The 12,795-nt window shown below is 41.7% G+C and overlaps 1 protein-coding gene across 3 annotated transcripts in view; it reads left to right on the top strand.

Annotated features, from left to right (window-relative positions):
- Positions 1-3: 3 nt before the first annotated feature.
- Positions 4-12,795, top strand: part of KLHDC2 (kelch domain containing 2) — a 17,932-nt gene continuing 5,140 nt past the window's right edge. Inside the window, exons 1-4 of one of the 3 annotated variants that reach the window (XM_023726149.1) lie at positions 4-197; positions 9,087-9,166; positions 10,433-10,550; positions 12,493-12,608. In XM_023726149.1, coding sequence (XP_023581917.1) covers positions 9,150-9,166; positions 10,433-10,550; positions 12,493-12,608 — 251 coding nt within the window. In that variant the 5' untranslated portion in view covers positions 4-197; positions 9,087-9,149. Of the gene's footprint in view, positions 198-5,585; positions 6,132-9,086; positions 9,167-10,432; positions 10,551-12,492; positions 12,609-12,795 lie in introns of those variants that run through there. The other 2 variants (XM_004370838.1, XM_023726148.1) reach the window with 2 other exon arrangements.

Raw genomic sequence — 12,795 nt, forward strand, 5'->3', positions numbered from 1 at the left:
TATGTTCAATCATTAAATTTTAGAGATATATTTTATATATGCATATGCAGTGTGTTTTGAATGTGTAAAGCTACTTAAGTGTTGAAATATTTTGTGCTTACGTTTTATTTACTGTACAAAGTATATAGAATTACTGTTTTCCTTATTTTGTCAGTGTGAACCAGTCATTAGAGGTGATTGTGCAAAAATATTTCAGTGTAAGTTTTCATTTTTTCTTACCATTTTTAGGTAAGTGAATCTCACAAATAATACCCATCTTAGAAGTAATTCTTTAGAACTTCACTGTCAACATTTTACATTTAAGGCAAAAGTATACCAAAACCTATAGTAATGGGTGACATTAAGTGGAATGAACACTTTTTAAAATGACTTCTGGATTATGTGAATGACTTCTCCAGACTCTTAGAAGAGCTCTTCTGTTTTTAAATATTTTGAACATTAAAAGTTGGGTTAGCCTCCTCAATATACCTTCATTTGGGCTTCAAGAAAATTAAAATCTGCTTATTATCTGTGGCACATAAAACTGGTGTTATTCTTATTTGACTTAATATACTGTGCTGCTTCAAAAAGTTAAGTGTCCTGAGGTAGCCCCATAGTAGGAGTGGCAGGGAATGCTGATCTTTTACATCACCTTCCGACCTTGACTTAAACCAGGGCTTCCCTGCTATTAGGAGATGTAGAAATTCAGGGAGTAGACAAAGCCAGTTTTGAAGTTCCATTGGCCAAACAGTATACATTCCTTACTCCTCTAGCTGATGGTTTACTATCAGTTTTTGTGCTGTTGACCTCCACAATATATAAATAAAATTGGCTCTAGGTAAATACATATTGATTCATGAGCCCAGAAATATTTTTGTTTATGGTGCTGAGATTCGGTCCCCTAGAAGCTGTGGCCCCTTAGGATTCTGATGATAGGATGCAGTAGTTAGAAACTTAGGAGACATTAGTGATCATTGTTAAATCTGTAATGTCACAGGAGTCAAGCAATGACCTGATTTAAAGAGGGACTTTTTCGCAAGGATTTTATAAGTACAATATTAGAAAATAGTAGTCAATCTATTCCTAATTCCACTTCTCTCCTATTACCATGGCAGCCCACTCATTCCTGTGACAAATATTTTCTGTGTGTCCTCCCTGTGTCAGGCACTGTACTAGGTACCTGGGATATAGTGGTAAATAAGATAGATGCAGCCCCTGCCATCTTAAAGCAAGGGAGACTAACAATAGACAAATAATAACAATGGTTTTATTAAGTGCTATAGAGAAGTACAAGAGTATGCTAACAGTGTATGACAGGGAGCCTGAAGGGGCCTAGGTGATCTGGAAAGGTTGCCCTGAGGATGAAGGATGAGTTAGACTCCCAGTTCTTCCAGGGAACAGCAAGTTTGAAGGTCCTGGTGTTAAAAGGAGCTCAATGTATTTGAAGAACTGAGAGAATACTAGTGTGGCTGGAGCAAGCAAGAGGCAGCCAGAAATTGAAGCTGGAAGGGTAAGCTGGGGCCAGGCCATGCTGGGCCTTGTACACCTTTATTGTAAGAATTTTCAACTCTTAATCTCAAGAGCAATGAGAGCCAGCTCGAGGTTTTTAAGTAGAAAACGGACTTGATCAGATTTACATTTCTGGTTCACGTAATGGCTAAACCTAATTTAGTATAAATCCATTACACCAGGAAAGGACACTACTGCAAGGAATCCTTGTGAGCCACGAGGAAACAGACTTAGGGCAGCAACCAGGCTGGGTAGCAAGTAAGGTCTCAACAGCTACTAGTTGATTTCCTTCTTGGAGGCTTAAACTAATCCTCTTGAATAACACTCTTCTCTTCAGTTCAAGTAAACACACAGGAAGAGGTCAGGGAAGGAATTTCAGGCTCTGTGAAAATTTTAGTGAGGAAAGCCTAATTCTCTAACGCAGTGGTACCTGGGTAAAGACGAAGGAGAGATTAACATTCTTCCCACCAAACACCAAATTACAGAAGCACCATTAGATTAGGGATTTAAAACATATTCTAATCTAATCCTATTTTACACATGAGGAATCAACTTTAGATTACAATAATTCTTAATTTTCTTTTGGCCTACTTAAAGTTATATAAAATGAGAGGGAAAACAGGCTGTGTGTGTGTGGACAGGATTCGCCTCCCTCCCTGAAGGGCTGGGAGGTTACTGTTTCTAAAACGCTTTTTGAGCACAATTCAACCAGGTAGGTGGAGGATGCAGCAGTAAAATAAAATCTCTCTGAGAGTTTGAAAGCATTCCCCTTGAGAATGGGAACCAGACAAGGATGCCCTTTATTACCACTATTATTCAACATTGTGCTGGACGTCCTAGCCAGAGCAGTTAGGCTAGAAAAAGAAAGGGCATCCAGATTGGTCAGGAAGAAGTCAAAGTATGTCTATTTGCAGGTGATATGATCTTATACACAGAAAACCCCAAAGAATCCACAAGAAAACTACTGGAACTAATAGAAGATTTCAGCAAAGTATCAGGATCCAAGACAAACATATAAAAATCCATTGGATTCCTCTACACCCACGGAGAGAACTTGGAAGAGGAAATCACAATCAATACCATTTACAGTAGCCCCCAAGAAGATAAAATACTTAGGGATAAATCTAACCAGAGATGTAAAAGACCTATACAATGAGAACAAGACACTATTGCAAGAAACCAAAAGAGACCTGCATAAGTAGAAAAACATACCTTGCTCATGGATAGGAAGACTCAACACTGTGAAAATGTCAGTTCTACCCAAAGCGATCTACAGATACAATGCAATCCTGATCCAAATTCCAACAGCATTTTTTAATGAGATGGAGAAACAAATCACCAACTTGATATGGAAAGGAAAGAGGCCCTGGATAAGTAAAGCATTACTCAAGAAAAAGAACAAAGTGGGAGGCCTCACAGTACCTGATTTTAGAACCTATTATACCACCACAGTAGTCAAAACAGTCTGGTATTGGTACAGCAACAGTTACGTAGACTGATGGAACAGAAGTGAGAATCCAGACATAAATTCATCCACCTATAGCAGCTGGTATTTGACAAAGGCCCGAAGTCCATCAATTGGGGAAAAGACAGTCTCTTAAACACATGGTGCTGGCATAACTGGATATCCATCTGCAAAAAACTGAAACAAGACCCATAACTCATGCCATGCACAAAAATGAACTCAAAATGGATCAAAGACCTAAATATAAAATCGAAAATGATAAAGATCATGGAAAACAAAATAGGGACAACAATAGGAGCCCTAATACATGGCATAAACACAATATGAACCATAAGTAACAATGCACAAACACCAGAAGAGAAACTAGATACCTGGGAGCTCCTAAAAATCAAACACTTACGCTTATCAAAAGACTTCACCAAAAGAGTAAAAAGACAACCTACAGACTGCAAAAAATTTTTTGGCTATGACAGATCCAGTCAGCACCTAATCTCTGAAATCTACAAGATACTGCAAAACCTCAACAACAAAAAGACAAACAACCCAATTAAAAAATGGGCAAAGGATATGAACAGGCCCTTTGCCAAAGAAGACGTTCAGGTGGCTAACAGACACACATGGAACACAATCATTAGCTATTAGAGAAATACAAATCAAAACTACAATGAGATACCATCTCACCCCAACAAGGCTTGCATTAATCCAAAAACACACAAAATAATAAATGTTGGAGAGGTTGTGGAGAGACTGGAACACTTAATACACTGTTGGTGGGAATGTAAAATGGTACAACCACTTTGGAAATCAATTGGCGCTTCCTTAAAAAGCTAGAAATTAGAAGTACCATACAATCCAGCAATCCTGCTCCTTAGAATATATCCTAGAGAAATAAGAGCCATCACACAAATAGATAACATGCACACCCAGGTTCATTGCAGCACTGGTCCATGATAGCAAAAAGATGGAAACAGCCTGGATGCCCATCAGTGGACGAATGGATGAACAAATTATGGTATAGTCACACAATGGAATACTAGGCAACAATAAAGAACAACGATGAAACCGTGAAACATAACATGGAGGAATCTGGAAGGCATTATGCTGAGTGAATTTAGTCACAAAAGGACAAATACTGTATTTTATAAGACCAATATTATAAGAACTCAAAAAGGTTTAAACATAGAAGAAAACATTTTTTTGATGGTTATGAGGGTGGAGAGGGAGGGAGAGGGTTATTCACTAACTAGATAGTAGACAAGAATTAGGTGAACGAAAGGACAGCACACTATGGGGACGTCAGCACAACTGGACTAAACCAAAGCTAAGAAGTTTCCTGAATACAGTCAAACACTTTGAGGGACAGAGTAGCAGGGGTGGGGGTGTGGGAACCATGGTTTCAGGGAACATCTAGGTCAATTGGCATAACAAAGTTTATTAAGAAAATATTCTACATCCCACTTCGATGTGTGGCATCTGGGGTCTTAAAAGCTAGCGGGCAGCCATCTAGGATGCATCAGTTGGTCCCAGCCCACCTGGAGTAAAGGAGAATGAAGAACACCAAAGTCACAAGGAAGGTATTAGTCCAAGAGACAGAAAGGGCCACATAAACCAGAGACTCCATCAGCCTGAGACCAGAAGAACTAGACGGTGCCCAAGTACCACCATAGACCACCCTGACAAGGAACACAAGAGAGTGATGGAGCAGGAGAAAAGTGGGATGCAAAACTCATTCTAATAAACAGACCAGACTTAATGGTATGACTCAGACTGGAGGGACCCAGGAAGATACGGCCCCCAGCCACTCTATTAGCCCAAAACTAAAACCATTCCCAAGGCCAACTCTTCAGACAAAGATTAGACTGGACTATGGGACATAAAATGATAGTCATGAAGAGTGTGCTTAGCTCAAGTAGATACATGAGACTAAATGGGCATCTCCTGTCTGGAAGTGAGATGAGAAGGCAGAGAGGGTTAGGAGCTGGTTGACTGGACACGGAAAATCGGGTGGAAAGGGAGTGTGCTGTCACAGTGTAGGGAGAGCAATTAGGGTCACATAACTATATTTTTGAATGACAGACTAACTTGAATGGTAAACTTTCACTTAAAGTACAACAATAAAAAAAAAAAAAAATTAAAAATCTCTCCCGATGAGCAAGGAACCGCTGGGCGGGAACACTCAGGCTGGGGCGCAGTCAAAGCGCGCGCCACACGCACCGTGCAGTTCAGTGGGAATCTCCAGGGTGGTCGCCCTGAGTAACTGGAACTGCGACCACGTGGAAAAACTGAGACATCAACTCTCGTGTCCACAGGAAAACGGGGCACTTACTCTACTTTGAGAAGCTGAGGCCAGAAACTTAACTAGTTGAGCAATTTCTGGGCCCCTTTGCAGGCTGTGAACTCTTTGAGAACATCCCTCAATCGCAAAGAGAAATTTGGTTGCGAGAATATGGCTAAAATTCTGCATATCCTGTAGCTTAGTGAAAGGAGACTTGGAGTGTCACAACAGTTCCGGGCTCAGGCCTTCAACGGAGAAGCTAGTCGCGGTTAGGGCTCGGGGCACCTGCCGCCAGTCGTCTGGCCGCTGGAGCTGCGGGAGGACCCGGCGCTGGGGGCGCTGAGCGCGGGCCGCGCTTCCGGGGCTGGGCGGGCGCGTCAGCGCAGCCGGCTGCTTCCGGCCTCAGCGTGAACAAGGGCCGTAGGTGTGAGGGACGACCTGGAGGCGGGACGGGTAGGCGTGATAGAGATCTGTGCCAAAGCGGACAACCTCCCGCTCTTGGCTCGCGCCCTCGCTGTCACCTTTTCGTGCCTGTCCGTGACCCCACTGCCCTGGCGGTGGTGCGTCCTCTGCTGAGGAGGGTTGGGGAGACGCGAGTGCAGGCGGCGAGGGAGTAGCCCGAACCCCGGCGTCTTTCGCCGCCACCGCTTTTTCTTGCCTCGCTCGGCTGTGCATTTCTTTCGTCTCCTTTGTCATTTTCCCCCCTCTCGGGTGTGGGGGATTGTTGGTGAACGAAAGTGCAGCCTCAAGATGGCTGATGGCAACGAGGATCTGCGGGCAGACGACTTTCCAGGGCCAGCCTTCGAGAGCTATGAGTCCATGGAGCTCGCCTGCCCCGCGGAGCGCAGCGGCCACGTAGCCGTCAGCGACGGGCTCCACATGTTCGTCTGGGGTGGCTACAAGGTCAGTGGGTGGCCGGGCCGCTGCGGGCATCGCGGCAGTTTCCCGGGCCGGGGATGTCGGATGGCGCTGCGCCCCGCCGCGCCCCCTCCCGGTGACTTTGCCCGTGGGCTCTTTTGCCTGCGGGTGGGAATCCTGTCCCCAGTCCCCCAACCCGTCTCAAGGCTCCAGGGGTGTTCTCTCTCTCCGAGCCGGGTTGTCTCGCCGACCTCTGCTTACGAAGTCCACTCTCCTCTCCTCCCAACACTGTTCGCGGCAGCCCTGTGCGCGCCACTTGACATTGGAGCATTCGTTTAGGGGGAAGGCACCATGTTAAATTTGGTTGGGCAGTGCATGAGTATGAAACTTTTTCTTTAATAAAGGGTTAGGGGTGTGTAAGAGGTGTCCGTGTATGATGTCACTCTGCCCCTTTATTGGCTAGCTCCAGGACTTTACCCAAGCTGCGGCTGCCCACTGTGAGGTGGCCAAGGTGTAGGAGAACCCTCTGGGATTCCGAAAGGCTGCAGGAATCGCCCTCCCTCCTGTGCAGGAGTCCCAGCCGCACCTGTGCAGACGGCCATCAGACCACTGTTTCAGGGCCCTTTTCTTGTTTCAGCTAAAAAAGGGCTGAAATTTTTCAAAAGAAACACTTGTTAAGGAAATTAATGAAAAAGTTCCACCAATAACCAAAAAAGCCTAGCAGTAAATGTGATTACAGAGTGCAGATATTTGACCCCTAATCTTAAACAATGTGATCAGTTACCAGTTTAGTTGTATTTCTTCTCTTCTTCCTAGCTGGAGAATCCTACCCAAGTGTCCCTATTTAAACCTTGCTCATTATTTCTCCTCCTGCCCTTTTTATTTTAGAGCTCCCTAATTAATTTGCCAATGCTTTCCCCAGCCACCAATGAACAGGTGTTTAGAGGAAGGTGGTATGTGGTATGGAACTGCTGGGAAGAAGGAAGCAGGTGGTTGTTAGGTGCTATGGAGTCGTTTGCCGCTCATAGTGATCTTATGTACAACAGAATGAAACACTGCCCGGTCCTGCGCTGTCCTCACAATCGTTGCCATATCTGAACCCATTGCTGCAGCCACTGTGTCAGTCCATCTTGTTGAGGGTCTTCTTTTTCGCTGACCCTCTACCAAGTATGATGTCCTTCTCAGGGACTGGTCCCTCCTGGTAACATGCCCAAAGTATGTGAGACAAAGTCTCACCATTCCTGCTTCTAAGGAGGATTCTGGTTGTACTTCTTCCAAGACAGATTTGTTTGTTCTTCTGGCTGTTCATGGTATATTCAATATTCCTCACCACACCATAATTCAAAGGCAACTTCTATTAAAATGTAAATTCTCCTGGGGAAAAGGTAAACCTGTTGGTCAATCACACTTCAGCGTAAACTACTTTATTCATAATTCTGTTTGTAAAAAACAGCATTGAGGGAATGGGGCGTTTTCTATGGAGGTGAGAGAGAGGACTGTCAAGTGTGGATTTCTGATGTTGGGTTTATGAAAGTCTGGATGTCTGGGACTGAGGCAGGGAGAAGAAGCATGATTATTGAAATAAGTGGATGGTTCCAAGAGAGACTGTCCCTCACATTTTGACTAGGACCCTGAGAGTAGGCACAGGAAGCCCTTGGAGATTGTTTTGAAAGCAATAAACCTTGGCTTCCTACACAACAGTGAGCTTCCCTCCCCAGGCCCAGCTGGGCCACTCCCCACCTGTCCCTTTCCTAAGTGCTGGCGTCCAGAGAGAGAAATGTTTACATGGCCAACTGCTCTATTTCTCTATGTATAATACTCAAGGTTACTGGCTCTGACACCCAGTGAATTGAAATTGTTTTACTGTATGTTCACATTCTTCAGAAAATGGACAGAGAGGAGGATCACAGGCCAGAAAGGTCAACCAGTTGCTGTCGAGTCTGACTCATAGTGACCCTGTAGGACAGAGTAGAACTGCCCCCATAGGGTTTCCAAGGAGCAGCTGGTGGATTCCAACTGCCAACGTTTTGGTTAGCAGCTATAGCTCTTAACCACTGTGCAACCAGGGCTCCAGAAAGGTCAGGCAGCTGTTAAATTTGCAAATTAAATTGAAGGCAAGGAGGCTGGAACCCTGGCTCCACCTTTATTTGCTAAGTAGGCTTGGACAAATTACTTAACCTCTCTAAAACCTGTTTTAATACCAATTACTTTAAGGTTGGAGCCCTGTTGGCACAGTGGTTAAGAGCTACGGTTGCTAACCAAAGGGTTGGCAGTTCAAATCCACCAGCTACTCCTTGGAAACCCTATGAGGCAGTTCTACCCTGTTCTGTAGGGTTGCTATGAGTCGAAATCTGCTCAACAGCACCGGGTTTGAGTTTTTTTTTTTTTGTTTACTTTTAAAGTTTTAAGGATTAAATGAAGCGATCCATAGATAGCATTCAGCCAGTTCTTGCATATGGTAAACTCAGTCTGTTTGTTAGGCATTAATTACCTGAAGGGAAATGGTGCACAGCAGGGAATTCAAATTTTGCATAAGGACATATTTACATTTTGAAGAGAGAGAAGTCAGTTCTGCCCTCTCTGCTTCTTGGTAAAGAATGAATGGTACAAGGAAAGATTGGCCAGAAAACCATACATCATTTATTAGCATGGGTCAGGCACTTTGAACGTAGACCTTTCAGCCTGCCAACCATGGTACAGGTAATCTCTCCTGAAATCATGCAACTGAAGTTTGGCACATTGTCTGTTCTCAGGATAAAGTGGTCTTAGAGGTTTCCCAGAGTTCCTTTAATTTCCTGCTCTTTGCAACTGCTGTATCAAAATGTAAATTTAAGAGCTTTGCCTTGAGTATGTGGCATGGGTTGGGAGGACTGCATTTGATATAATTGTAAGACCTATTTTTCATAACTCTTAGTACCTCAAATAAGTTAGATATGAAAAATATACAGTAGTGCCTCTTTAAAATACCATTTTTCACATTTGCAATTTTTTGGTTCTTAGAGTAATCAAGTCAGAGGATTATATGACTTTTATCTGCCTAGAGAAGAACTATGGATCTACAACATGGAGACTGGAAGATGGTAACTGGGGGGACTAAAACGTTCAAATAAGCTTGCAAAGAAAAACAAACTATGTAAAATCTGTTCTAAAGAATAAAAATATTTTAATTGATGCTAAACAGTGTTCTACCAGTTCAGTTTAGCTACTAAGCTTAGATACTTTAGCATCCTTAATTTGCTTATGATCTCTTCAGAAGTGCTTCAGTAATTAGATGCTTCATGACTTGTGAAGAAATTTCTGCTCAGAGTTCTGTAAAGTATCATGGTAATATTAAAGAGGCAGAAGCATCAGATCCTGGAATGGAACTATAAAAGTTCCATATACAAACAAGGTGTTATTAAGCCTTCTGTTTTATGGTATCTTGAATAAGAAGTAATTTCTACATTGTATCTATTAGAAATAAAGCTGGTGTCCTACTGTAGAGTTCCAAAATTAAAATTTCTATGCAAATCTCTTTAAAATACAGTGTCAGTATAGACTGTTTACTAATCTTTTTCAAGAGAATTAGAAATTTATAATAGTATTCCCCTCAAAAGGGCAATTCTACTTATTTTTAATTCAGCCCCATAAGGAATTTTTAAAAATGTTACCAAAAAAACTTCAAGCTTAGCAAAGATAAAGTGATAATGTATCTTGTAAGTATGAGCAGAAGACTTTGACTGTACTATTAGATTCTGAATTTTAGATTTCTTAGGGTTTCTGGTTTAGATTCATTTTTAAGATTCAGAATGAGTTATTACATGCAGAGCATTTAGAGGAGTGCCTGGCATATAGTAAGCATTACCTAAAGTGTTTTGGTAGTATTACATAAGGGTCTGAATCAGATTCATTTGAATGGCTAAAAGGTGACTGAATGAAGAACACCTATTGAATTAATCTGCCTGGACCGGATGTTGAACAGTTTTCCTTTTGAGTTCCTGGCCCACCTAAAAAAAACAAAAACAAAACTCCAGCTATTTATGGCCATGTTAATAAAAAGCAACTAGTTTAGTTTGAGAAACATAAAATGGTATGTCCCTAGAGTAGTAAAATACGGCACTTAGGCCTTCAGAACGTCTCATTCTGCCCATGTGTAGGACCAGCTGGCATTGCTCATGGAATGGGTGAACAGGGAAAAGCTCTCATTCACTGAATTAATTTTAGAGCTGGAAGAGACCTAGATACTATTTGGTCAGTCCTCTCATTTTTCTTCCTTTACTGTGGGGATACAAGTAGAACAGAAATGAATAATCTTGCATTTCTTCCTTTTTGGGAAATTTATTTACATGTGATTTTCTCCCCCTCAGGAAGAAAATTAACACTGAAGGTGATGTTCCTCCTTCTATGTCAGGGAGCTGTGCTGTGTGTATAGACAGAGTGCTATACTTGTTTGGAGGACACCATTCAAGAGGCAATACAAATAAGGTTAGTGTTTCTAAGGATTACAGTTCAAGGTAATTTTATTCTTATTTTCAAACAACCTCAGATTTCTAAGGTTAACCCCATGCTTATTCCTGTCCCAGTTAAAGAAATATATGTACTCGATTATTGTACGAATGTGAATTTTAGCACTTTGTTTACTGGTGTATATTTACCTAGGCCTTTTGTAAAGTCAACTTCTGTTGGTAACTTAACTGTGTGCAAAAACTTCCTAGGGTGCTTTTCTTTGCTCTTTGCAGCTATTTGTTCTCTTAGAACCCTGAGTGATAATGAACATTAGTAAATTAGGAAAGAACATTACAAACAAGATGTAATGATGGAGGGAAGAGTGAAATTGAACAGAACACCACTCAGAAAGCCATAAGGATAAATTAACACTTACAGAATTCCACATACTAATATTCCTATGCTATGGTGCCATAAGATACTGCTGTTCAGTCTTTGTGGTGTTTTCCAGCTAGGAAAAAGATGTCAGTTGTTCTGTTTCAGGCCAGTTAGAGACAGATGAAGTCAGTCAGATTGTGTTAATTTGGCTCCTAAGTATCTTACCTGCTGAGCACTTGGTTGGACACTGGATACACAAAAATGAATGATATAGTCCCCGTCTCTAGGAGCTCACATTCTAGAAGGGACACATAAGTAAACAACTGTAGTAGCATATGACAGATACACAGAGTCTGGGTCATAGCAATAACTCAGTAAATACTGTTGAATTTGAAAAGGAATTCTTAACATTGTATGTGGTAGGATGGGGAGTGGAATAAGGAAAAGCTTCACTCAAGAGGTGATGTTTGAAATGAATGATAAAATTGGAAGAGGTAGCCAATATATAGGTATCAAGTTGTAGAGGTATAAGCAAATTTATCTTATTCATGCAAATGCCCAAATGGTGTGGTGTAGATGGAACATAAGGCTGAGATGGTTTCAAACTGTACGTCTAGAAACCGTAGGGATTTCTTTGAGATGCTTTGGGACATCTGTGGGAGGAACATACGGTATTAGGTGGGCTCTGGACCACCCCTCCTTCTCTACATTAACAAGCACACCCTCACTTTTGTTTTTATACTGAGTTTTTGCTTAAGATTTTGCTTGAAAAGTGTTCTGTGCCTAACGGATTTTGTGAGGCACTACTATAGGCTGTAATTGAGCTGTGTATTTCTCAGAGGCAACGGGGAGATACAAGAATAAAATCTGACCCAGTGTGAAGAAGCTTGGAAAGGAGGGAAGCTGTTACCTTACAGGGCGGTCAGAGAGATGGCAGCAGTTAGTATGTGAAGTGGCCAGGGCTGAGTGTTTTTTAAGTTTGACTGAAAGAAGACTGGGTGTCTTAAGAGGTAAAAACATGTAATTAGCAGGATGTGACCTCTTTGAAGGATTGTTGTTGTTAGGTGCCGATGAGTTGGTTCTGACTCATAGGGACCCTATGTATAACAGAATGAAATACTGCCTAGTCCTGCACCAGCCTCACAACCTTTGAAGGATACCCATAATTAATCTTTTAAATATTTGTCCTTAGCTCCTGGAGTTAAGGAGGCACTTACGATATGTTTGTTAAACTGAATTTGAAGGTGAAATTACTATATCCAATTTTTTTGGTAATACTGTCCTGTCAAAGTGGCTACCTAAGGCAAGAAATAAGGAATTTGTGCCAGAATGTATCAATGTACTGCTGCTTCCTTCATCAAAAAAAAGTCTTGCTACGGAAAACAATTAGCTGAACTAAACAGTGTGCTTGGTTAATTTACGTTCTGGCAGAAGTTCCTTAACTAGACCCAGACCAGTATCACTTTGCAGACTGGCAGCCAGTCTGCAGTTCACTTTTAGTAGCACCAAATTATGACATTCTTATAAATCACAGTGAAATTACATGCCAAAATTGATTTTCTTTCACATAACCAAATCTAACTGAAATTACTGCTTTTGACAGTTCTACATGCTGGATTCAAGATCTACAGACAGAGTGTTACAATGGGAAAGAATTGATTGCCAAGGAATTCCTCCATCATCAAAGGACAAACTTGGTGTCTGGGTATATAAAAACAAGTGAGTTAACAGCACTATAGGATTTAAGTGTAAAAAGTGGTTTAACTAATAACCACTGTAACCATAGAACATACCTCATAGGGCTGTTATGAGGATTAATACATGAAAACACTTAACACAGCACCTAAGACATAGTTAAATGCTCAAAAAATGTAATTTTTATTTGAGTATTTTCATATACTTGTGT

Source organism: Trichechus manatus, unplaced genomic scaffold, assembly GCF_000243295.1.
Source record: "Trichechus manatus latirostris isolate Lorelei unplaced genomic scaffold, TriManLat1.0 scaffold00010, whole genome shotgun sequence".
Lineage (NCBI taxonomy): Eukaryota > Metazoa > Chordata > Mammalia > Sirenia > Trichechidae > Trichechus > Trichechus manatus.